This window comes from Neophocaena asiaeorientalis, unplaced genomic scaffold (assembly GCF_003031525.2).
Source record: "Neophocaena asiaeorientalis asiaeorientalis breed wild unplaced genomic scaffold, Neophocaena_asiaeorientalis_V1.1 scaffold78, whole genome shotgun sequence".
NCBI lineage: Eukaryota > Metazoa > Chordata > Mammalia > Artiodactyla > Phocoenidae > Neophocaena > Neophocaena asiaeorientalis.
In genome coordinates this window covers 12479576-12505957 of record NW_020175018.1, presented here as the reverse complement: position 1 = coordinate 12505957, position 26382 = coordinate 12479576, and the positions used below count along the sequence as shown (strand labels likewise).

Sequence of the window (26382 nt, the reverse complement as noted above, 5' to 3'; positions counted from 1 at the left end):
AGCCAGCCCCGCTGTCCTGGCTCACGACCACTTGCTGCCTCTCATCTCCCTACTGCCCTGGGGCAGCTATCTCCGGCCCAGGCGAAGAAAGAGGAGCTAAACAGCACAGCCTCCAGTGCAGACCTTTAGAGCAAGCCCTTCGTGGATGGAGCTTATTCTCTTTAAAAAAAACAAGCACACTTCTGATGTTACCCAGCCAGGGTCTCCCCTGGGGTCTGGGTTTGTGATTCTTTCTGACTCTGCAAGTGGTCTGTCATTGCTCACTTGTCCTTTGAGAAGCCTCGAAATACATCTTGCAGCAGATGCCGTCCACCTACCTGCCATCTGCACGAGAACCAGATGCCTCTGATTACGAACCTACCAAGGTGCTGCTGAACAACGGCTGTTTTTTAAGTCACTTTTATTGACCACCCAGTGGCCTCGCTTTCTAGGGTGAAGGCAGCCTGGGCAGGATGGCAGGTAGCCGGGGCCACAGCCAGCCCCGCTGTCCTGGCTCACGACCACTTGCTGCCTCTCATCTCCCTACTGCCCTGGGGCAGCTATCTCCGGCCCAGGCGAAGAAAGAGGAGCTAAACAGCACAGCCTCCGGTGCAGACCTTTAGAGCAAGCCCTTCGTGGATGGAGCTTATTCTCTTTAAAAAAACAAGCACACTTCTGGTGTTACCCAGCCAGGGTTCTGATGTCCATTCCCCCAAGGGTCGCCAGAGAGTGTGCCAGAGTGCTGCCTGGTTTAAGCCACCAACTGAACGACTGCATTACAGGGCCCGAGCAGCCTCGGGCCCTGCCATCCAGCCTCCCTGTGTTCTGTGTGCTGTGACCCAGTGGGAACGACCTCCCCCAGTCACACAGGTGCTTGTGGCCAAGCTGAGGCTAGAGTCCATGCCTGTCCGCTGCTCACTGACAGGCGACTCACACTCTGTAACTCACAGGGCCGCGTTTCAGCGCGGGGTGGGGGCGGGGACATTTCTAGGGTGCATCCTCTGTAGAGTAGAGGAAGTCAGGGACACAAGACGTGGCCTCATCCCAGAATGTGTAATGAAACTAAAGAATGACTAACAGTGCAGTGAGGTCTTCAGGGTCAGCCTGCCATCTGAACAGGTCAGGGGAGATTTCCAGCACAAAAGAAGGGTGGAAAGAGAGAGGAAGGAATGAGGACAAGAACAAAACCTGGGTAATCTGCCAAACTGACAATGGGTTCCCGGGTAACTGAGATAAAGGCACGAGCATGGTGGGAGAGAAGACGCTCTTTAAAAACAGTACATGGGGCTTCCCTGGTGGCGCAGTGGTTGAGAGCCCCCCTGCCGATGCAGGGGACGCGGGTTCGTGCCCCGGTCCGGGAGGATCCCACATGCCACGGAGCGGCTGGGCCCGTAAGCCACGGCTGCTGAGCCTGCGCGTCCGGAGCCTGTGCTCCGCAACGGGAGAGGCCACAACAGTGAGAGGTCCGCGTACCGCAAAAAAAAAAAAAAAATTAAAAAATATAAACAGCACATAGTGTGGAGAACAGATTTCTACCCAAAGGCTCTCAATCTGACCAGGAAACTCCAATGGGAGAGATGGGTATGATTCTCAACTCTCAAAAGGATCCACAGGAGAATTAAAATAAAAAACAATTACTGAAAGAGCAAATGACTGTTAAGTGCTGTTTTTCCCAGAGGAACGGGAGACATGAGCTCTTTCCACCGGTGGCTGGAGTTCACCATGTACAAGGTGGCTTATGACCCCATCACCCCTTAGAAATTGTTCCTCAGGATAAATGTCTGTCCTGGGAAAAAGGTATTGACATATCTAACTACCACTGACTGGGAGTCTACCCTAACGCCCTCTGCCAAGCTTTCCTCATGATCGTGTGCCAACTGGCATCTGCACTGGAGTTCTGCCTTGGACAGGACTGTCCCCTGAACACCTGTTGGTCTCACTCTCAAGTTCCCACACCACATCACAACCTGGAGGCTGCCTGGTGTTCTCTGCCTTGTGCCCACAAATTCACCCCGGGACCAGCAGGCTGGGGCACAGCGCCTGTGGCATCCCTCCACGTCCAGCTCCCTCTGGAGGACTGTGCCCAGCAGCTGTGATTGTTTCTGGTCTAAAGCCCAGAGGGCTGCAGCTGTCTGACTGGGCGACAGGTAACCCAAGGCATGAGCGAGCTGTCAAGCTGGAGCCCAGTGGGGCTCAGGGTAGGGTTGGTGAGGGCAGCATCGGACACATTTTCAATCGGTGTTAAGAACTGCAAGCATTTTCTCGTTAAAAGAAATCAAATAAATAATAAACGGAAAAGGGAAAAATAAAGAGAGTGACGGAATAAATCAAAGAAAACCCTTCAGAGTGGAAGAGTTTCTTTTCTGTAATAAGCTGCTTTTACTTTGTTTCTTTGGCTCTCACTCCATTGTTGGAGCCTGATCCTCAAAAGATACCCTAGAGGACTCCCGGAAGTCGGGGTGTCTCAGGTCCATGAGAAATTTGGTGGGAGTGAGAATATGAGTAGAACCTGCGGGAGAACAGAGGCCGGCTGACTGCTTGAACAAAGGTACGTTACCGGAACATGCCAACTTAGGCCTACGTTTTATGCAGCCAATGAGGTACGAGAGAGCGAGACGCACGCGCACGCGCGGAGCACACGCCGTGCACACGCGGCGCATGCGCACATGGGCCACGAGGCCGCCCGGCATGCACAGAGCGGGCGGGGCCACACAGCGGGCGTCAGCGGTCTGCACCAGGCCTCTCCACCGATCCGCAGGGGCGATCCTGTCTCCCCGGGTCTCCACCTCCCAACAGGGAACCTCGGGTCGGGCCAGCGTGGAAGAGGGGGTTACAGCGAAGCCTGGCTGTGACGGCTTCTGCCCAGGAAAGCTGTGTTTCAGCAGAGAGGTAGCCAACACGCTCATGCAACACGTACGCAAGCAGGGAACACCGAGAGCTCTGGCACAGGGGCCCACGTAACCAGAAAGGAAAGAACACAGAGAGAAACGGTGACCAGACAGGGGAGGCTTCAGGGAGTGGGGAGGGGAGGGGGAGGTGCGAGCTCCCCAATGAATGGTGGTATCTGGAAGGCAGGTTGTGAAGACAGTGCCAGCTCCATCTTGATACACCCAGGAACGGCCACATGGACTGGTCTGCAGAACCTGCTCACTCTGAGAGCTTGGGGGGCACTGCGCCTTGGTCCCCCCAAAGTGGAGGTATAAAACTGACACATCTTATTGAGATCGGGGCAAGGGCGGGGCCCGGGCGGGGCCCAGCCAGGGCAGTAGGTGCTGATCACCTCTTGCCAATCAATGTTAAGAGGTACTCTGGGCAGGTGCAACTCCATTTTGTTAAGGACAAGATGGGACAAAAGGAAGGCGTCTGGAGAAAGCAAGATTTTTCTCAGCTCACTCTTCCTCTTCCAGCCGAGAAATTGGAGAAGCTCCTGTAGGCATGAAAAAGGAGAAAAATCTTCTCCTCCTGCCTTAAGTCAGCTCTTATAAGTTGCTTCCTTTCTTCTGGAAAGCCAGCAGGAAATAACCAGAAGGGGTATGACAGACCCTGAAGTAGCAGGAACTGGCTGGGGGCACCCTCAGCAGAGCGCAGGAGTCAGGCCAGTATGTTTCAGGCAGTATCTGCTCTCACTCCTCGTCTGTGTGTCTCCAACTGACAAGTAAAGGAGCCGGTAATCATTTACCGTCCGTTCACTGAGCGTCTTCTGGACGTGAGGCTGGAGGCCAGGAAACTGACACCACCCTACCCCCCACCCCCCAGCCCCGGGCCAGCACCAGGCCTAGTTCAGGCTGTAAGTGGGTGCTCTTAACCCCATTTTCGTGGGTAAGGAAATAACAGCGTGGAGAGGAGAGGCACTTTCGAGGTGACCCACGTGGCAGTGGCAGAGCAGGAATATCAGCCTGGGTCTCTTGGAATCTGTGACCAGGCTCTTCCCACCACATGGGGCTGCCACTCGTCAAGAGACACAGTGCAGACATGAGGAAGGAACCCTTCGCTCTTCAGCGTCTGCCGTCCACAAACATGTCTAGAGACTTAAGTTTTTCAGGGGCAACAGAGAACCGAAGACAGAATGAAACACCAAAGCATGGAATGGAGTCCAAGTGCAGTGAAGCGGTCCCTTCCCTCTAGAAAACACGCCCCACTCACCTATGAGCACTTCCCACTTTCCGTTGGCTTGGGTCACCTCGTAAGCACAACGCATCTCATTCAGGCTCACGCCCCCCAGGATGAAGATGATGAGGCGAGGACCACTGCGGTACTCCCCTGGGGCCTTATTCTTATGCCAGTGCCCATAGCGGGCGCTGGGGCAGGAGAGAGGGGGAGGGAGAGGGAGAGAGAAAGATATTACTCATGTTTTTCTACATCCACAGCATTCATACTTCATACCTCCGTGACGTGTTACACACTCGTTCTGTACACCAGTGACCGAAACAGAGTAGACGCTTAGCGAGTGTTGGCTGAACTGAACTGCAGTGCAAATTATCAAGCACTTTGGCTGCCGGGAGAAGAATCACTATGAGCGCCTGTGCTGTGACCCCGTCATGCAGGCAACAGACGGGTTCAGGTCGGCTTTAAAGCTGGACATTCAGCAGCTTCACCCACATGATGGTGGTCCTGGTGTCTCCCCCGAGTTGTACAGTTCTGGGCTTGTCTGGGACACTCTGCTGGAGGGAGCAGGAACCACAGAGTCCAGGGCCTGTCTGTAGCCGGCACATTGATTCACTGGACAGATGTGCACCAGGCGCCTCACTGGGCTGGGGCCGCCCCAGCACCGAGGAGCTGACCTGAGTGACATGCGGCTCTTGCCAACCAAGAGCTCAGGCTTAACTGGGGTGGGTGGGGCGAGGAGGGTGGCGGGAGGATGGGGGTCTGTATCGCGCCCCAAGGAGAGGAGCTCAGTGCGGTGGGAACAAACACGGGGGAGGGACTTCAAGTGCCGACTGGGCATCACTGAGGAAGGCTTCCTGGAGGAAGTGACACGGAGCTGCCTCCTGAACGACAGGCATCTCAGTGGCAGGACAGTTCCCCAGGTGCCCCCCCCACTCCTGGCCCCGGCTTCCCTCAATGGGCCTTCACCTTGTCCTTGGAAACAATGAGAAATTGGTTGCTTCCAGGCTAAGAAAATGGGGAAAACAAAACAAAAATCAAAACAAAATGAGGGGCCATCTCTTAAGAAGATCATATATATTTTTTCTTGTGTGGAGAATTACGTTGAGGATTTTAAAGTGTTAAATCAGCCTTGCATTTCCTCAAACCCTTCAGCAAGATGCATTGCTCCTTGTATATGCCACTGGGTTTAGTTTGCTAATATTTTATCTATAACATTTGCCTCTCTGTGCTTGAGGGAAGTTTTATTTAATGCCATTTTCAGATTTGCTTTTAGGATCATGTACTCATAAAATAAGTGGGAAAGTTTCTTCTCTCTTTCTGTTATCTGCAAATGTGTTAATGTTGAGTGGTTTCTTCATAAAATACCAGAAGAATTCACCATTGCATCCATTTGGTTGGGAATTTCTTTTGTGGAAGTTTTAAAAGTAACTAAAAAGTTAATAGGGGTCACTGAGTTTCTATTTTTTAATTGTCAATTTTTGCAATTTATAAAATGCATTTGTCCATGTCATCTAAATTATCAATTAAATTCGGATAAATTTGAAACAGAACGAGGAGAGCAAGGCTTCTCTGAACAGTGGAATATTTACCCTTCTTCCTGACTTAGGACAGCATTAAAGCCACTTTCCACATCACAAAGGCCAGCCCAGAGGACCTCACAGTCACTTTTTTTTGCCTGTGCAATCATGTTTGTCTGCTGTTGTCAGCCAGCCTGGCTGTGGTACTGTGTGGGATTTTGTATTTCACTCCAACGCTGGCAATAAACATTTGGCCTCCAGTGGCATCATGCAGGCCTGAGAGTGACGACAGAAGGGTGGGGGGGTGGGCGGTGGAGAGAGAAGACGGGCGGGCAAAGTACTAGTATAGTAGAGGCACATGTATTGAAAAGTGTTACCCTGGGAGCCTGGGCCACACACACGAGGGAGGCAGAGAAGAGATTCTGGAGGCAAAATGTGTGCCTAGTGTTGAGAGTCCCAGGGACTGGCCGTGGAGATGTGGCCTGCAGAGCATAGCAGGAAAAGCTTCTGGATGAACATGGCAAGGTGGTGAACAAGAGGAAGAGCTTTCGAAAACATATGCACAAGGCCTCATGGGTGGCCAAGAAAACACAGAGGGCTGGAGAACCCAGAGATGGAAGCATGGATTGCTGTCTGCTCACATCTCCAAGCTGAGAAACGTCTGAGCATCACCAGGTACGTGGCAGAAACCCAACAGACCCAAGGCATCCACGTTTCCATCATCTATGTTTCCATCAAGGATGAATCTGAGAAATGTGGCTCTATGCAGATGACGTATTCATCCCTTTCTTAATTACTAAAATTAACTAATGAATGAAAAGTGAGGACAGGATACACCAAGTGCCTACTCCATTCCAGGCTCTGTTCTAGGCACTGAGGATAAAACAGACACGAATCTGCCCTCAGGAGGCTGACATTCTAGTCGGGGGAGACTGGCAGTAAACAAGGTAAATACTAACAGCACACTAAGAGGTGGTGTAATCTATGGAGAAAAAGCAGGGAAGGGAGACAGGAAGTTGGGGTGCTATAATTTTTTCACTATTTTCTGTAACACTTTATTGAGAAATAATTCATGTATCATACAATTCACTCATTTGAACTGTATAATTCAGCGGTATTCAGTATAGTCACAGAATTGTGAGCCATTACCACAATCAATTTTAGACCATTTTCATCAACCCCCAAAAGAAATTCTGTGCCTATTAGCAGTCGCTCCCCATTCCCCAACCCTTACCCCCATCCCCAGTTCTGAGCAACCACCAATCTACTTTCTGTCTTGAGACTAGCCCGTTCTAGACATTTCATATAAATGGAATCACAGTGTATGTGGGCTTTAGTGATTGGCTTCTTTCACTTAGTATAATATTTTCAAGGTTCGTCCATGTTACAGCATGGGTCAGTATTTCATTCCTCTCTTTGGCTGAACAATATTCCATTGTATGAATATACCAGGTGTTTTTTAGCCATTCATCAGCTGACAGACATTTAGGTCATCTCCACTTTTGAGCTATTAGGAATAATGCTGCTAGGAAGACTGGTGTACTGTAATTTTGAACAGGGTGGTCAGGGAAGATGGGAGAAGGTAACAATTTATTAAAGACCCGGAGGAGAAAAGAGGTGAGCCATGCAGAGATACCTGGGGAAAGATCATTTCAGGCAGAGGGAAAAGCAAGTGCAAAGGTCCTGAGGCAGAAGTAAGCCTGGTGTGTTCAGGGAAGAGCAAGGAGACTGGTGTGGCTGAAGTGGGGGAGGAGTAGGGAGTGAGGGAGGAACGGGAAGCCAGGGGCTGAAGGGCCTCATGGGCCGCTGCAAGGACTTGGCCTGCACCCTGGCTGTGACGAGAAGCAGTGGGAGGGTTCTCGAGGGTCGTGACGTGTCACAGCAGGACTGCCGTGCGGCTGCCATCCAACCAGACACGGTGCCGCTTGCTCCCTGCTCGCTTGCTCAAGGACTTGCACTCACCTGACCGCGGTGGTGCTGAAGGAGGCAGAGGAGCGGGTGGAGATGTACGGGTAGTGCTTGGTGTCAAGTCTGTCCTCAATGGTGTCCTGGAAAGAAGAGACACAGCTATCGACCGGCCATCTCTTTGCAAAGGGCTGACGCAATCAAGGTAAGACAATTCGAAGCACAAGTCACTCAGCCAAAACCATGGCCATCTTTGCAACAACCAGAGCTCCCCTGTCCGCTGCCCACTGCTGGGCACCTCACGCTGAGCTCGGAGCGGGCGGACCAGATGCTCCATAACCAGCAGATACAATGAGATAAGTTTGTAGGTCAGCTCTTGAAGAGAAGTTTTTTTAAAAAACCTGCATTGGGCTTCCCTGGTGGCACAGTGGTTAAGAATCCACCTGCCAAGGCAGGGGACATGGGTTCGAGCCCTGGTCCGGGAAGATCCCACACGCCGCGGAGCAGCTAAGCCCATGTGCCACAACTGCTGAGCCTGCGCTCTAGGGCCCCGAGCCACAACTACTGAGCCCACGTGTCACAACTACCGAAGCCCACACACCTAGAGCCCGTGCTCCACAAGAGAAGCCACCACAATGAGAAGCCCGCGCACCGCAACGAAGAGTAGCCCCTGCTCGCCACAACTAGAGAAAGCCCACACATAGTAACGAAGAGCCAACGCAGACAAAAACAATAAATAAATAAAATAAACTTTAAAAAAAACCTGCATTATTTTTTCTTGCTTCTCTTCCACCCTTTTATGTTCCATGTGAGGTTATAAATGTCGCATCCTGTCCAATAAACTCCTGCCCCTTGCCATCCGTCTTGAAGACACTAGGCATGGGCAGTCTCTCAGGCAAGCTGAGGCCTTACAGCCTCAGTTTCCCAAGGGCCTAATTATCTGGTGGGTGGATCCAGCTACCCACCCCCTGCTGCCGAGAAGTCTACACTCCTAACAGCTACCGTGTGAAGCCCACACATGTCTCTTTGGGGGACTGGGGTTGTGGGGGGAAGGAAAAGGGAGCAGAGAACAAAGGAGGGAAGGAGACAGAGCGGTTGATCCACTCTGCCAAGCAAAGAAATGTAATTGGTTTCAAGATGTCTCATGTTCACCCATCTTTTTGGTTTGTGGGTTTTAAAAATAGAAAGCCGACTCACTATATATACTTAAAATATATTTATTTTAACGTACGATCCAGTGGGAACACATGGACTGCTATGAATTAACAAAGGGATCCTGGCCAAGACCTTTCATTCTCTGGACCCCAGTCCTGTCTTCCTGTCAAGGGCAGGAACTGGAAAGACCATCTCCAATTCCCACCCCAAAGCTCCCAGGGTGCGTCAGGATTCTACACAGGGTTTCCTCGACCTCGAGCTACAAGAAGGGGAGGAAGGGACACCGCTGGGCTACCTGACTTTCACAGATACAAAACACCTACTATGCGCAAGGCTCGGTGCCAGAGGACACGTCAGGTGAGGGCACAGGACCAAGGTCTAAAACGATGAGCCAACACAGAGAGCAGCACACACATGTAAAGAGCATCCCTGACACATGCTGTGGGAGTCCAGGGAGGCCTCTGTGGTGCTGGGTGGTCAGACAGGTGGGCCAGTGTATGGGACTTTGCAGGAAGGCAGGATTCAGGAGGTGGAAAGGAAAGTGAGAACTCCAGGCAAGGGATAGGGCTGCACAGAAACACGACTGGCAGGGTCTCTGGCTGATGTGAGGGCTGAGGGAGCAGAGCAGCGGGAGAGGAGGACGGGCTGGGATCTCTTTCCAGAGGCCCTCCCACCCTGCTGCGTCCTTAGCGTGGCGCTCCTTACTCACAGGACCTCCAGGTGCTGTGACGGGTGTGGTTCCTTCGGCTGCAGTACCATTGAGGGGTCTCTACTGTGGGGCTCAATAGTGTGGATCTGAGGATCCACATCTGACAGTCTCCTGGGGCTGCTCTGCACAAACCCTCCAAGGCCTGGGTGCAAATCCCCGGGTGTCACCCCCACCCGAGGGCAGGTGAGGCTGAAGCCCCCAGGCCTCAGGTGCAGAGCAGCGTGGCGCTCCTTACTCACAGGACCTCCAGGTGCTGTGACGGGTGTGGTTCCTTCGGCTGCAGTACCATTGAGGGGTCTCTACTGTGGGGCTCAATAGTGTGGATCTGAGGATCCACATCTGACAGTCTCCTGGGGCTGCTCTGCACAAACCCTCCAAGGCCTGGGTGCAAATCCCCGGGTGTCACCCCCACCCGAGGGCAGGTGAGGCTGAAGCCCCCAGGCCTCAGGTGCAGAGCCCCGGGCCCGGCTGCCCTTGTGCCCTCGTCTCGGCCCGCGCTGACCTCCATGATGTCTTTGATGATCGGGGTCCATCGTGAGAGCTGGTAGGTCTGCTCGCTGATGCGCTCCTTCCGCTCCGGTTTGCTCCTGCGACGCAGCGTGGACTGAAAGCAAATACACGAGCCGAGGCTCCGAGTCAGCGCCTGGGCCCGCGAGCCCTCACTGGCCCCTGGGCTCTCTTCTGGGAGTCAGTCCTGGCAAAGACTAAGAAGTAGGGAGCTTTTCCTGCAAAAGCCCGGATGATGCCCCGTGGGCTCCAGCCCAAGAACCTGGAGCAAACTTGGTTCTTCAAAGCCAGGAAAAATGGCAAACGTGGGTCAAACGGATAAGTGCCATTTCTTACAAATGCAGGGAGTTAGTTTGTTGTCAATTATAGGAGAAAATACTGCTTTGGTGTGACTTTGATTTTGCTTCAACAGCACGGGAGGTACTGAATGAATCATCTCTGTTCTCATGTGGTCCCTTTGTGAACAAGGGCCTGAAAGCGCCAGATGGCCCCCAGTCATAGGTCTCTGGTCTGGTGGCTCCGGAACAAAGCTTTTGACTCTAAGATTCCAGAAGGAGCACACCTACAGCCCTGCTTTACCAGCACGGAAGCGTGAGCTGACTCCCTGCAGGAAGTGGGGTTCCTACAAGCAAGGTTCCTGGTGGGGGGCTCTGAAGAGTCCTGGAGCCCCCCACCAGGCCTCTTCCAGAGCTCATTGCTGGTCGGGCCCCCCACACCTAACCCCACTGGGTCCTGAGTCATTGTCAGAGAAGCAGACCCAAAGGTGGCAAGGCAGCGTGGCACTAAGCGTTGTCGCAACCTCACAGAAGATGCTGAGTCTAAGTGTCCTATGGCAGAGCCAGGCTGACTCAAGACACGTGGGACAGGGCTGGTATGACTCCTATTTGGGGCGGGTTCACAGACACAGCTCAGCTTTGTGACTGTGTGTGCCTCCTTGATGTGCCCGCCTGGGTTCCTGGTGCTACGCCTTGATTTTATTTATACCTCTACACCTGCATCCCTCTGATTTTATGTTTTCTCTTTCTCAGTGTTGAGTGTGTGTACTGTAAGCTGCCTTAAGTCAGTCAGGGGAGAAGAGATGAGAGCCGCTGTCTCCCCTCTGCCTCCCCCCGATGCTGGTGCTCACGTCCGTGACGATGGGCACCCCGAGGTGGGCCATGTTGGTGATGATCTCACTGTCCTCCGGGGGGATCTGGGCGTGCTGGATCAGCTTGTTCAGGTTTTCCTCGGTGATGCCTGCGAGAACAAAAACCCGATCACCACACCAGCCCCTGGACATCACACACTGAGAAGCAGAGCTAAGTGCCTGCGGGGACAGTGCCCCTTTTCCTCTTCAGGATTAGTGGGAACCAATCCGCTCATGGCATCAAGGTTACTCTAAGACAAGACAAGATCAGGACTCAAATTCCACTCTAGCCTACGGGCTATGACCATCAGCAGCTGCCCTTCATGGTCTATATTTCCATCCGTCTCCTGCTTCTCAGCCGTCAGTACCACCCCTGGCCCACATCACAGTCAGCTTGGACAGGAGAGCCTCTGTGTCCATCTTTGGCACAATGGACACCTATGGACACTTATGGGCAGCAGATGTGGGTTAAAATCAGTTATTTAAAGGCACAGAATACAAATGTGGGGCAAGTTAAAAGTATCTAGCAGAAATGCTCTAATAAACTGGCCATAAAGCCAACAGACTCTCCCAGCTGTCCCCACCCTGTCCTCTTCGAATTATGCTGTCCCTTTGACTAACTCCAGAATCACTGGGGGATACTCAGCCTCTAGTTGCAATTGATCTGCCTACATGACATTTCCCCAGATGTAAAGAGCCCCTCAGATCTTATTAAACACCCCTTTCCTTGTCTTTTACACTGTTTTCCACTTTGTTCTCTCTCTCCCAGCTGCCTCATTTTCCCCAAGAAAGGGCCTATCCCCCTCCTCTATGTCCCACCGTTCCTACCATTCTTCAAAAAGATGTAGAGAAGGATGATGCGGATTTTGTCGTAAGTGCTGACATTCGCATCCAGCAGAATGGGGACAATGGCTCTCATGGGGTCCTTGATCTTCTCCCCTTCAGCATCCGTGCCCATCGCCAGGTCCTGCAGAAAACACACCGTGTTGACCCCACTTCTGGCAATAGTCTGGACAAATGGTAACTATCAGAAAACTGGTTATCCATAAACGTCTGGGATGTTTAGTTTGGTTGGGGGAAGGTCTTCACAGGTGCTTCTCTCTCAATTAATTAATCAGAACGGGGGTAATCAGCACTGGCGTCTACGGCATCGGTGAGAACCGAGGAAAGCCCCAGGCTTCGCTTTCCAAAACCAGAAACCATGCTGATTTGCCATCTTGTTTCAAGGCAGGCTGTTCCCTCCAGGTGAGTTCCAGTGTACGTGTGCCAATTCCTCAGGGAAAGCCTCAATCCTGGTAGGTCCTCAAGAGGGACAAAGCCCTACAGAGGGATCGGGGCTTAAGGGGATGCACTTCCCACATGTGAAAAGCTTCAATATTATAAGGTGCCTCCGCCTGGCTGGACTCTTTCTGCTCCACTCCCCTTGTGCCCGCTGAGTTTTAACTACTCTAGGATTTTAACCTCTGTTTTTAATCTTCCAACCACTTTCAGGGAGAGGAGGAAAAAACATGGGCTCCCTGCAAATCCCACTGAAGGAGATGAAGGGGGAGGGGGTGCTAACAGTGGGACTGAAGATAAAGAGTGAAGTAAGCGCGGTCTATGGCCCCGCCCTCGCAACTCAGGCAAGCGGCGGATCCATTCTCAACAGGCCCGAGAAAGCAGCATATCAGTGTCAGCAAACCAAGAACGATTTGGTCTCGTTCTGACACCAGCAGCTGCAACTTTCTCTGGAGCTCTTACAGAGGCTGCCGGAAGGTTGCCTTTTTTCTCTAAAGATCCCAGGAGTCCGTAAGGAGCATGACCTCAAGCTCAGGCCTCTGCCCAGCCTGGGCCAGAGGAAGGTGGGGCCCCTCTCCAAGGCCCTTTCCCAGCTCAGTGCAGCCTCAACAGACATCTGCTCAGCAGGACCTGGCTCTAACACTGTCTCAAAGTCAGATTTAATGTGACTACATAGCACAGGGAGATCAGCTCGGTGCTCTGTGACCACCTAGAGGGGTGGGAAAGGGAGGGTGGGAGGGAGGAGATATGGAGATATATGTATATGTATATGTATATGTATATGTATATGTATATGTATATGTATATGTATATGTATATGTATATGTATATGTATAACTGATTCACTTTGTTATAAAGCAGAAACTAACACCAGTGTAAAGCAGTTATACTCCATTAAAGATGTTAAGACAAATAATAAATAAATTAATTAAAAAAAATTTAATGTGACTAGTTCAACGAATACCACTGGGCACTTCTGGAAAAATGTAAACTTCCAAGGATGAATCCCAACTGCATTTGTACCGTTCGTTCTAGGGATAACCTATCTTCTGGACAGTCAAGTTCTTTTGGAGAGGACGCCTTGCGTTTGCAAACATCACCCATGAAATTGATGAATTTCAGCAGGGCTACTTCCCCGTAGGAGAGAGTCCATGAATCAGGGCTGGTCTTACAAACCTAGCTGAGCCTGTCACATCAAACCAGGAGATTTAAATCTTAGCCTCACACTGAGAACTCGAGTTCTTTTTTCTGTGAAGAGGGACCTTTGGCTGAGGCTTCGGCATTGTGGGATGACCTCCCCTCCCTTAGAAGCTGACTCCGGTTGAGAAATGTTATCATGTGTGAGGAATGTAGTAGGATTAGTGACTCCACACGACACTCCTGGAAAATGTGGCAGCTTTGTTATGTCCCTTTGCAGACGAGGAAAAGAAAGCAGAGAGAAGCAAGCACGTCAAACAAACCAGTGACAGGGACAGAACTCCGATCCCAGCTGTGATCAGGGAGGCTGTGGGAGAATTTCTGACCTTCGGCTGCCCTACCCACTTTCAGCCTCTAGGTCTCCAAGCTGGTGTGGCTACGGCAGAAGGGAAAGACATTCAGGATACAACCTTCAGCCAGCCCTGTCAATGTAGGGCTCAGCGCTGCGTACATCTCTCTTCTGCCATTCCAGGGAGCCTCTGGTAAGTCAGACATGCAAAATCCAAACGGCATGGCATTCCAGACCAATCTAGTCCCTACCATTGAGCGTGGAACTGCACTGGCTCCAGAGAGTCGAGACAACACGATCTAGCAGGCTTTCCCATTTCTATTTCCTATGATTCTGCAGGGTGTTCAAGGTCAGATGTTAAAATTCAGTTAAGCAAATAAATGGGCCTGGCAGAAAGAGAAGGAAAAGGCCCTACCTGTTCCACCCGGCAGAGTTTGTCCACGGTGCCTTGGTAATGCTTCATGCAGTCCTCAGCAAGGTGCAGGTGGGTCGAATACTAGGACAAAGCAGAGAGTGTGTGGTCAGGGAATCACTCGCTGATTTGCGCAGCATCTACTAAGCACCTGCTATGTACTGACACGGTGCTAGGCACCAAGGCGTCTCCAGCCTCATAAAGGATATGAAATATGCGTTCACGCAGGTTCACAGACACTGCTGGGTAGAGAATTGTGTGTGTCGGGAAGAGGGACAGACCGCCTTCTACAAGAGTCAAGAGGAAGGAGAAATCCTTTATGGGGGTGGGGTGGGGTGATGGTTTCACAGGCACCCACAAATCCTTTCATACTCCTCCCTCCAGCAGGTGGCGCTCAGTCCCCCGCGCCTTCGTGTGGATTTAGTGACTCGCTTCTAAGGCGGAAGCGATGTGTGACTCCCAGATCATTGTGACTTCCTCCGAGCTCTCCCTCTCAGGCCCACGGGGTGAGGGATTGGAAGGATACAGAGAGAAAAAGATGAAGAGGAGAAAAGAAAATCATGGGAAATGACCTGTCTATCCCAACCTTTCATTGTTTTCTAATAAAAACTGAAGCTGACTAAAAACCTGTGGATTTCCATGAATCAGCAAGGGTAGAGGAGCCTTTTCGCAGCTGCTTATACGCACGATGCGAATGGATCATTTTGGACCGTCATACCTTGCTGAGCTCCTTCTGGTACTGGGGCATTTTCTTCAGCATCTGGGACAGGTCCCGCATGGTGGTCTATGGGAAGAGGGAAGCACACGGTCTCATTCCAACGGCCCCGAGCTAAGAGGGTGGGCAAGGCGGGGTGCGCGCAGGACAGGACAGCAGCCAGCACCGGACTCCCGAGTGCTCACTCTGTAACCCCCCCAAATGCATCTGTTAAACACAAGATCACGTGTGTTTAGATTACCACCTCTCTGGCTCAAAAAATTACTGATCCGAATACCGTGACTGTGTTACAGGTGGGGAACTGACCTCTGAGGTCTAGCAATTATGTTTTATTTACTGGACTAGAAAGTTACTGTGAGCATAATTCTTGCCAGGAAATAACAGTTTTTCGTCTGCATGATGCTTTTCTGCATACTCAGCTCAAGCAATCATGGAATCAATTCACATTTCGTCTCCGCAGAAAGGACGTAGTTGTGTAGACAGGTAGGAAGAAGGGAGAAGGGAAGAGAAGGCTGGAATCTGCATCCTGACAGGTGGAAGGGCTCTGCTGACTTTCTAATTGGGTGACCCACCTAATCCCATTCACGTACCTAAAAGAAATGTATTGAATGGCTACTACATACCAGGCACTTTTAGGTGCTGGAGATACAAGGACAAAAAAAGGATTTCTGCCTTCATGGAGCTAACACTGAGCAGAGGAGCCATTCTAAGCGAGTGGATTAGCACTCTTGGAGGGAATCATGCATGTGGGTGCAGAGCAGAGACACCTCCCTAGTCTTGGCTCAGAGAAAACGATGGCTGAGCCAAAGGAAAGGGACCTCATAAGGCAGGGCCGAGGCAAGGAGCACAGGCATGGCTTGAGCAAGGCGATGGGGGCAAGGAGGAGGGAGGCAGAGATGAGAGTCTGTGGGGCCCAATGACCTGGGCGCTGTAAGGCATGTCCACGGTGGGGCTTGATTCTACTGGAATCAGGAAATCGCTTAATGGTCCTAAGCCAGGGAGCAACACAGTCAGAGCGGCATTTCTCCTAAGAGGAGTAAAACACCTCTGATAAACAGTCAGGAGGAGGAGAGGCCCAGGTGAATCCGGATATAAATTCTAATGCTACCACAAGCTAAAAAAGGTTTTAGCAAGTTCTTCTGGCTTAAAGTGAATCATGATCCAGAACAGTAAACACTAATCTTCAGAGTAACAAGGAGAAGAAGCTCTATACATATCAAAAGGCGGGGGGTTCAGATCTCAATTTTGAATACAAAAATAAGACAAAATGGTACAGACGAAAAGAGGACCATGACCCCTCTCAGCCCCCAACTCACTAGTCCCGTGCTGAGGAGGCATCTTCCCCACCCCTAGAGAGAAAGCAGGGATTTCTGCTTTCTCTGGAGCACTGGAGCATGAGTACGGGTTTACCTTCTCTCCAGTATTCATTCTCTTGCTGGAAGAAAAATCCTTCAGAGAACGGGTGACTTCCCTGGAAGACAGAAGGAGGCAGCTAAGCTTCAACGCGGCACCAAGTGTCTCTATACGATGCTATAGGAGTCATGCAAGATTTCTCCTTTAGGAATATGTGCTGGCTTTTCTTGCCCGTAATGCATACATCTAAAGTGATTTTCTAAGAGGAGAGACAGATGCATCATTTTCCTAATACTTGAACCCGGGGTCTCCATACTGGAGTTTGCAAGACAATTTGAGAGCAGAAAAGAAAATGTTAGGACATCTATTTATATAATTTTACTTCATCCTTTTCAAATTTATGTTTTTTGTATATGCTATAAAATATGCGTAGTAGTACAATAAAGCATATATTTAATGCATGAATAAATTATATACTGGCAACGTGAATTAACATTTTTCTAAAGTTGAGTGATCCAGAAAGTTTGGAAACTACTTTTCTAAACAACAGAACTATCCCAGGCTGTAATAGTTTCTCGCTCTTCCTTGTGAATTTCCTGCCGGATAGCACCAACTCAGTGTAGCAGAATGTGTCTTTCTGCAAAAGCAGGCTTGTTATCTACAGTTTAAAGGTCTTATTAAAAACTTTCCAGTGTTAGAAACAGTTTGAAATACTTTCAGAGCAAGGTACTGGTTTAGCACATGTATCAGTAAATACATCAAGGCTTGCTCAGAAATTTTAGGTATGACAACAGGGAGGAAGGGGACACACCAGCTATATAAACGAAAACTGAACTGTATGTAGTGGAGTCCGGATCCTTCAACAGAACAAACTGGCTTCAAGTGTTTAATGTTTATAAAGCATCTTACTGAGAGAGCTACAAATGCTTTCTAAAAATCCTAAAAGCAACCCTAACACAGAATGGATTTTCTAACTTCATGAAGTCGGTGTAGCCTGAGCTCAGATATCAGAAGGGGTTCATCATCACTGGTTAGCACATTGGCGACTCAGCAGAAGCAACGAATTCATGCACTGGTGAGTTCTGGTCAAGTTGCCCAGAGAACGCACACCGGCAACCGACAACTGTGATTGCCCGTGTCGGTGGGGTGAGCCCTGGAGCCTGGGGCAGGGCTGGCCGAGGCTAGGGGAAGGGCGCAGGGTGGGCTCTTACTGGGACACCTCCGCGATGTGCTTGTGGCGCAGCGCTATCCAGAGGTCGTCATCCTCGTCCAGGAGCACTTCCTTCACCCTCGCCTCTCCAATGCCGCTCGTCTCATACCTGGAGAGGAGATGTCCCACAAAATTCATCCAATCCCCCTGGTTCAAAACAGGCAGATGGGGCTTCCCTGGTGGCGCAGTGGATTAAGAATCCGCCTGCCAGTGCAGGGGACACGGGTTCGAGCCCTGATCCGGGAAGATCCCACATGCCGTGGAGCAGCTAAGCTCGCGAGCCACAACTACTGAGCCTGCGCTCTAGAGCCCACATGCCACAACTACTGAGCTCGCGAGCCACAACTACTGAAACCCGCACCCCTGGAGCCTGTGCTCCGCAACAAGAGAAGCCACTGCAGTGAGAAGTCTGCGCACCGCAACGAAGAGTAGCCCCCACTCACTGCAACTAGAGAAAGCCCGTGCACAGCAACAAAGACCCAACACAGCCAAAAACAAATTAATTAATTAATTAATTAAAAAAAAAAAAAAGTAGAACTCCTCCTTGTGGAAGGAGCAGGAGAAAAACCAAACAAACAACAAAAAATAACAGACAGATGTTCACACGAATCTGTGTGAACATCAAGCAAGCACCCCAACCATCTGATGTGTCACTATCTGTGTCAGGTCTGCTGCATCTAAAAAGGCTAATGATTTCTTAGGCAGAAAGAAACCCAAAGGTCTAATCAAAGTCAACTGACTTGAGGTCCTGGTTTAAAACCCCCAGGGTCAGTTGGTGTGAGCTCCATCAGAGCCACCTGGCTCAGGTGTGAAGTCAGGTTATAGGTGGGTTCAGAGGTACTTGAAAGGGAAAGGCGAGGATCACACTTGTTCCTGGTTGGAAACGGCCTGGGACACCATCCTCAAATGTGTGGGACCTAAACAGCATTCTGCAGCTGCCTGCAACTGGCCCTCAGCAAATTTTCACATGTGAAATCATGAACATCTAAAGGAAAGCAAGAATTACAGGTACCAAAGCTGAGATTCAGTCATATTTTTAGAACCTTCATTTTGAAACAACTATCTTTACGGTTAATGTTATAAAATAAAGGACACGAGAACAATATAGCCTGTTCCCACAGAAAGAAAAATAAGTTTTTAGAGACTGAGTTTCTGATGATTGCTACCGAGAAAAATGTTGTTTATAATGAAGCAAACTGCAAATAAGATTCAGTCGGAAACTCCTGTTGATATACTTTATCATCATCATATTTCATGATCTGTAGTTAAGAAGTTTCAACTCTGAATAAGATATGCTCTGACACACACAAGTCAACATATTAACACACCCAAGCCAGCTATGAACTGAGGCGACATGAGCTGTGAAATAAAGATCGAAAGTTCTTGTTCTCTTTGAAAGGGAGAGGAGTTTCTGGCTGGTGGTGCAGCTGGACTTTGGGAACTCACAGAAAAGCTTGCGGGCTTACTAGCAAGACTGTATCAATGCATCGGATTTTCCTAGGATTAACGACATCCTTTTTCTTAAATTAGAGGTGTGTTTGGTTCATTTGAAAAGCTGCAGTCACACCGGGTGTGTGTACTTACTTGTATACATCATTTTCAATCGGCAGCAGGTCGTAACTCATAGCCTGAAAAGTCAATTCATGAAGGACGGGGGAACTGGGGTCGAAACCGCGGTCCAGGATCAGGAGCTGGGAGCGTGCCTTGTCTGGGCCCTGAAGGAAGGACACAGGGAATGGTTTCATGAGCCGCCCCATACAACTCCCACTTCTCCGACTAGCACCGCTAACCCTCCTGTGAAAAGTGGCAGCAGGATGTAAACTCTGACTCAAACAGCACTAAGTCCATTTACTGCTGGACAAGGACACCAGCACACACCCTCTATTTCATAATGAGGGCCCTTTGATGCAGATCCAAAACTGTGGCTGGGGTCTAAAGTGAGCTTACGAAGGGGAGCACCACCTATGTTCGGCTATAAAAAGGGTGACCCATCATCCAGCCGGCCTGGGGCTGAGGGGGTCCCCAGAACCTGGGACTGTCAGTGTTTTTTTTTTTTTTTTTTTTGCGGTATGCGGGCCTCTCACTGTTGTGGCCTCTCCCGTTGCGGAGCACAGGGTCTGGACGCGCAGGCTCAGCGGCCATGGCTCACGGGCCCAGCCACTCCGCGGCATGTGGGATCTTCCCGGACCGAGGCACGAACCCGTGTCCCCTGCATCGGCAGGCGGACTCCCAACTACTGTGCCACCAGGGAAGCCCAGGGCTGTCAGTTTTTAAATCAAGATAGTGATGGGAAAGTTCTGTGTCTTGATCGCAGTGGTGGTTAACATGTACCTACACGTGATAAAATTGAACGGAACTGCGCACGTGCGTGCACACACCCCCAAGCACGTGTACTAACTAGTGAAATCTGAATAAGGTCTGGAGATTGTAGCAATGTCAATTTTCTGGTTTTGATACTGTTCCACTGAGGGGGTCCCAGGAGGCAGGGCTGTAGGTGCTAACACTGGGAAAGTCCCAGCAAAGAGAAACAAGTTGGTAGCTCAGCTACACTGAACAGATTCTGTATTGTCTGCCCAAGGGCTGGAGCTCACTGCGCAGGAACAAGGGCGCTCACACACCCTCCGTGAGCAAAGGAAGCCAGCTGTGCCCAGGCTGCCACACGGACACTGTGGTCGCTTGGTGAGAGAAGCACGTGGGCCAAGTAAGGCTTACCTCCCCCATTGTCGGGTCATCGGCTTTGTACGCATCGAGCTTGTCCTGGATTAGCTGAGCCAGCAAAGCATTGTCCTTGTATTCCCTGACAAAGGAGGAGGGACAGAGGGTGAACGGCCCTGCCCCAAAGGATGACACTGTCTGCCCTCAGGGAGGAAGGCAGGACAGAGCAGGAGGGTCAAGGGAGACACAAGCTTCATCTGTACTGTTCTTTTACAATGAGAGTATACTCACTTTAGATGTATAATTTAAAAGGACAAATAAAATACTTAGCTCGGTGCCTGGAACATAAATGATTTTCTAGTTCCCTTTAAAAAAAACAAGCTATCCAAATGGAAACACAGGTAATATTTCCAAGCAGCTCCAGATGAACTACCACACTTCAGCAGAGGGTCCAAACCAGCCATCCTTTTCCCATGATCAGGCTGTCTGAGTCTGACCCACCTGACTCTCACTTCCCTTAATTCAAATTCCCTTGGAGCCTGTTTTGTTTTGTTGGAAGTGGCATTTCTGCCAGCAGAGCCGGACAGGTACAAGCGAGAGCCTGTGGGCCTCCCGCCTTGTCTGAGCTGGGCAGCGCTTCCTGGGCTGCTCCTGGTGATGTTCATCCTGTGGCTGCTGCCTGCCGCCTGGCCACGCTCAGCGCAAAAGCAGCTCTGCTCCCAGCCCTATCCCTCCAACGAGTGAACCCCAAGACCCCATTTCTCAGCTTCCACCAGGCTTCTGTCAGTGAGGACCCTAACGGAGGGGGGCGTTGTCCCACGGGTGCACATCCCTGAGGACAATGAGGTGATGAGCATCCTTGCACTTCCTGCTCAGACCCTCTGTTCCTCCTGCTGTGCCCCCCGCCCTTCTGGCTTCTCCCTGTGGGACTGTGACTCCCACTCATGCTCCCAGCTTGACACTCCCACACCACTGCGTTCACTCCCCGTGCAAATCCCCCAGAGGCTACCCAGTGATAACCACTGAAGGGCATGATCCCGAACTTGGCATCCAAGGCCTCCAGAGATGGCTTCACCTGGCCCCACTGCCCACACGTACACCACGCTAGACGACCAACCCTCCCCAAACTTGCCCTTTGCTGTCCAACGTCATGCTTCTGCTCATCCCAACTGTCCACACAAAATGCCCCCTCCCCCTCATTGGTCTACTGAAATCTGAACCCGTCCTCCGGGACTGAGCTCAGATGCCACCTCTGCTCTGAAGCTGTGCTCGCTCCTCTCAGCTCAAAGGGCCCTCTCCCTGCTCTGGATGCCCAAGCCTACGGCCTGCACTGTCCTAAGACACTGGTCCCACAGGCCTACATAGTAGGTGTGCACATCCTACCTGCCCTCCCAGATCAGGGGTTTCTAAGGGCAGGGGCTGTGTCTTCAGGTTAAGTCCGCCTGCCTAGCACTTAGCACACAGCAGGTAAGTGATAAGTGAATGACCTTATCAAATCTGAGAAATGTGTCCTTTGGAGAATTATTCTCCTTTTATTTTATCTTACTCTGAAACATCTTTGGCAAGGTGGGTATTTGATTTTTAAGGTTAGGAAGAGATGAAAAATTGTAGGAAACCTGGATTGTAGTTACAGGGGGTTCACATTTAGTTATTCACTAACTAAATATATGTATTTCATGCCATTTTCTGTATGTATTGGTATATTCCACAATAAAATTTAGAAAAGAGCAAAAACACTGGAAAATAATGATAAATGGAGACGCTCAAATCTTGACCCTCTGGAGACAACTGCCAGACGAATGGCAAGGCCAGAGGAAGTTCCCTGCTCGGGGACACGCGGGGGGGCCACCGAAGGCAGACTGGGGCGCAGCCTTACCCCCGATACCGCACGGCCGGGTACTCCTTCAAGGTGGCGCACAGAGTTGCGATCTGCTCCGCCAGGCGCTCCAGGATCGGATTCTTCATCTGAGCCTTGTGGGGACTGTAGAAGCTTTGGAAAGAGTCAGCAGAGTCCAAGGAATACACCTGAGACGGGGAAGAAATACATATATTTCCAGAACGGTGGACTGTCATATTCATCCAGAATGGTGAACCATCAGAGTTTTTTCCAAGCTGGTAGTGAGGCTGGGTGTCTCAGGTTTTCATTTCTTCTACAAACACAGCTTGGGTGTCCCACTTGGGACTGTTAGCGACCAAACCATTACTGCCCGCAAGGAGCGTGCAATCTTGCAGGAAGAGGCAGACAACAAACATAAATTTTATGGTATTTGAGAAATGGGTACGTGTATGAGAACATAAGAAGCAGGGAGAGAATGCCCATAGGATGGACAGGGAGGACACGAGGCCTCCTTGAGGAGGGGCTGCTTGAGCCAGGGCTTGAAGGAGGTGCAGGGTTTCTCCCCAGCAGGCGGCTCTGTGAGGGACCGGCTGGTGCCAAGGCCCTGAGGCAGGCGTGTGCCTGTGTCTGATGACCAGTGAGGAGCCCAGGAGGAGAGCAGGGGAGGAGGTCCTGGCACACCACACGGGCCGTTCATTATAAGTTTGAATAAATAAGGGACAGGCTAGAAATTGTGCTGTGACTGTAGCAAATACAGGAGCTCTGTATGGATTTAATAATTTCCTATCCTCATAGTATGTTCTAAGCATTTTTCTTCTTTTTTTTTTTTTTGGAGGGTCCTAGAAGACTAAACTTCCCTCTTAAACTATGAGGCTACCAGCTATCAGTATTCACTCAGAATCTCTATGAGGTAAACTACCCTGATCTGGAAAACCTGAGGTTTTAAAAAAAGGTTATTACGTTTCAAAAATATATGAGAAATATAGTATGGTTGAACATGCTAAAGTTGGATTTTGTTCAATCCAGGTGGTGACAGGGCTCACACAGAGGAAAAAAATTCCTGCCCTCAAGCTGAGGTTAAGCTTTAGGCCAAGTAAGAGGGCAAAGAGACTGTCTTTTAAAAATATTCACACTCTTATTTTTTCCATCTCTTCTTACCCAAGAATTGGTCACTCTCTGGCGTCTAGAAGCTGATCTATAAAGACCCAAAATGCCACAATCATCTCTTACCTCTACAAAATGCACAGAAGTTGTGTTATTTTTTGTTTCTTTGCAAGGAGGAGGCATTTTAACAAATTTTAAAATACTAAGGTATAAATTTTGTATGTTCTCTCATGATCAGCTTCACCTTTACTGGTTTAACGACTCTGTTTTTTTCCAAGAGGAGAGGTTTTGGCGCTTGAAGCGTTAACAGCTCATGACGAAGGCTACCATCTGTTCCTTCGGCACATGACAAGCTGAGGTTATCTCTACATTAAAAACAGTCTCCTTTGCAGCAAACGGGTGTTGTCTGATCCCTTCCCCTCCCCTCCTCCCAAGCTCTTTCTGGATTGGCTACTTTTTGCTTAGTCAAGGAGTCAGCCAATAGGAGTGAACAATGTAAGTGAGGATGAAATGAACACTAAGAAGGGCAGGATGGCTGCAGAAAGTCAGAAATAACTGGAGACTAACACGAGGGCATCTTGGGCAGACCCGTAAGGACTACTGTTGCCATTACATAAACGTCCACTCACAAGGCGTCATTCAGCAATCCCCTCCCCCACTCTCTTTATTGCCCCCCTGCCCCACCCTCTCGCACGTGGCCACAGTTCCTGAGACAATAGCCAGGATGTGGATTTTCTATGCCCTCCCCCACGCAGCCTCACCTGGGATTCATATGGGAGAAATGCAATGTTGATTTCCGTCAGAGTTCTGATGACTTTGGCTGCTCGGGATTTTACCAGCTCGTTAAACAGGGCGTCTGGACAAGCTGCCAGAATGACAAAGACAGTAGGTTGTTTTCCTGCCCATTTTCTGGTTCATTTCAGCATTCGCACATGTCCAGGGAATTCTTTATTTTAGTAGGATTTAAAAAAGGTAAACAGAAAGTTCATCCTACCCGACAACCTACTACCTCTAGGGTATAAAAGGAATAAAAGGAATACAAAACCACCTACAAGGCCCTCAACGTATAACAAAGAAACAAATGGCAATAAAGACTGAGATATTGAGAGCTAATAAAACCTATTTTCTGACATTAAGAAGAGGAAGAAAAAGAACCAAGAGAGATCAAGAAGGGATCAGGAAAAGGCCTGTAATATAAACAAACACCACCCAGCTGAGATACTTATGAAAAATAAAATAAGTAAAGAAAAATAAAATCGGTGGGAAATGCGATGCAGACATTTCCTCAGGGCCTCGAAGGAACTCAAGCTGCACAGGAGTCCCACTTGGTGGGGGGAGGAACCACGATTTCTCATGACTCTTCCGGACCAAACAAATAGTTTCAGGTCCCCAGAAATGTGTCATTGGTTTATTATTACTAATGCCATCTACCTGCTTTCTTTGCCACCCGTCCTCAAAGAGTATAAAATTATTCTTCGCAAGAACCTTCCCCCATCTGCTCAGTGGTGAGTTCTGCGGGGATTTCCCCAGAGAGGACACAGGGTGAACTGCTGTTGTGCACTCTGCACTAGGTCCCTGCACAAAGCCACCACAGAGCAAGAAGACAGATTCTAGGACAACGGTACACTTCCACCTGATACAAATACCACCAGATCAGAGTGTCTTTGCAGTTGAAAAGTGGATGGAAACACACTGACGTTTACAGTGATATCTGGAAGTCTATACAATGAAACGCCAAGGCTGGCTTCGGAAAATTCTTCTCAGCATTGAACATGCTAGACCTTAGAAGAGGAGCTATTTTTTTTAATCGGGAAGGGACTGCATGACATAGTAGGTTTGTATTTGTGGGTGTTTATTTTTATCTCTCATGCAATTTGTCTTCTGAAGAGAAAATAAAAGATCAGGACAAAAGTGGGAACAACCCATTTCTTCCCTGTTGGCCTGGCTTGGTTGGGGTCAGTCTGGCTGTGCAGGAAGGCCAGGGCGGCAGCTGATAGCTGTACTCACAGTCAGTGAAGAAGACGTGCGCAGCCCGGTACTTGGCAGTTGGTGGGTCCTTAAAGTCACTGATGAGAGAGTGGACAGACTGTGGAAAGGGAAAAAAAGGGAACTGAATCTAATTCTAGAAGCAAATGGAACCTACATCTGAACGGAGTCAAATCCATGCTGGCTTCAAGCTACATGCACAAAACAGCAAGGGATTTCTGATGTATAATTCTAACTTATGTTCGGCCGTAACTGAGTTCTGAGGATTTAAGATTAGGGTTGTTTCAGAGTTTAGATGAACAAAAGCCTCCCTAGCTCATTCCCAAATGACAGCGTCCATTCTTTGGAGCCACCATAACTTGGGTTCCTAAGAAGAGACCCACAAAAGAGGGAAGTGGTCAGAAACCTACCAGGAGATTCATTGTGGTGAAGTCCTAGCAATTTAGTTGCATCTGCAGAAACTCATACATAAGCCAGTTTTCAAAAATGAGAAGAAAACACGAAAACTGGGGGGAATTTACATAGATTAAGACATCTAAGACAGCTAGCAACCAAAAGCAAGAAGGTGGGCCTTGCTGGGATACTGATTTGAACCAACCCCCCAAAATGATAAGACAGGTAAATTTGAACCCTAACTGGATATTGATGAAATAAATCTGGGAATTCCTTGGTGGTCCAGTGGTAAGGACTCCGAGCTTCCACTGCAGGGGACCCAGGTTCAAACCCTGGTCGGGGGAACTAAGATCCTGCAAGCCGCGTGGCGAGGCCAAAAAAAAAAAAAAAGAAATCTGAAAGCATAAAATACCCAAGTTCTGGAGGCGGATCACTAGATAAAGTGATCTCCTACCTAGAAAGCTAATACAAGGGGGAATCGAGATTGGTCCAGCCTGGCTTTTGGCAGAAAGCTTAATGAATGTACTCTTCACTCCTCACCGCACCCCACCTTCCCCGTTGGTGGATTGCATGCTTAAACAGAGCAGTGTGTTAAATGCGTGCTTCACCCAGAACCATCAGACATGATGCCACCCAGACACCAAGCCAGCACGTGTAACCTCAGCCAAAGCTCTTCTGGGCAGGGTTTACCTTCTCAGAGGGAGTGATGAGATACACAGCTTCCAGGCTGGGGAGCGGCTCTCGGCGTTTGTTGATGTCTTCCACAACTAGACAACAAAACAGCGGCCCATGGTAAATAAGAAAACAGAACTGGTGATCATAAAACTAGAAGCCATAGAGAGAGGCCACCTTCAGACTGGTGCAATAAAAATCTACAGTGGGGGGAGGAAAGACGCAACGCCCCTTCCCCAGAGTTACCACGTTCCTCTGTCTCACGAGGCTCAGGTG

At 49.8% G+C, this 26382-nt stretch overlaps 1 protein-coding gene across 2 annotated transcripts in view; it reads right to left on the bottom strand.

Moving 5' to 3' along the window:
- The window catches only part of STXBP1 (syntaxin binding protein 1), a 37280-nt gene that overhangs the window by 5880 nt on the left and 5018 nt on the right, over positions 1–26382 (bottom strand). Inside the window, exons 3-18 of one of the 2 annotated variants that reach the window (XM_024762600.1) lie at positions 26125–26201; positions 25063–25141; positions 23817–23920; positions 21991–22139; positions 20172–20256; positions 19044–19174; positions 17461–17568; positions 16307–16367; positions 14900–14965; positions 14185–14265; positions 11834–11972; positions 11006–11115; positions 9875–9976; positions 7566–7651; positions 4123–4277; positions 2236–2488 (exon numbers count right to left, since the gene is read on the bottom strand). In XM_024762600.1, the coding sequence (XP_024618368.1) occupies positions 2379–2488; positions 4123–4277; positions 7566–7651; positions 9875–9976; positions 11006–11115; positions 11834–11972; positions 14185–14265; positions 14900–14965; positions 16307–16367; positions 17461–17568; positions 19044–19174; positions 20172–20256; positions 21991–22139; positions 23817–23920; positions 25063–25141; positions 26125–26201 (1643 nt within the window). In that variant the 3' untranslated portion in view covers positions 2236–2378. Of the gene's footprint in view, positions 1–2235; positions 2489–4122; positions 4278–7565; positions 7652–9874; positions 9977–11005; positions 11116–11833; positions 11973–14184; positions 14266–14899; positions 14966–16306; positions 16368–17460; positions 17569–19043; positions 19175–20171; positions 20257–21990; positions 22140–23816; positions 23921–25062; positions 25142–26124; positions 26202–26382 lie in introns of those variants that run through there. The other variant, XM_024762599.1, reaches the window with a different exon arrangement.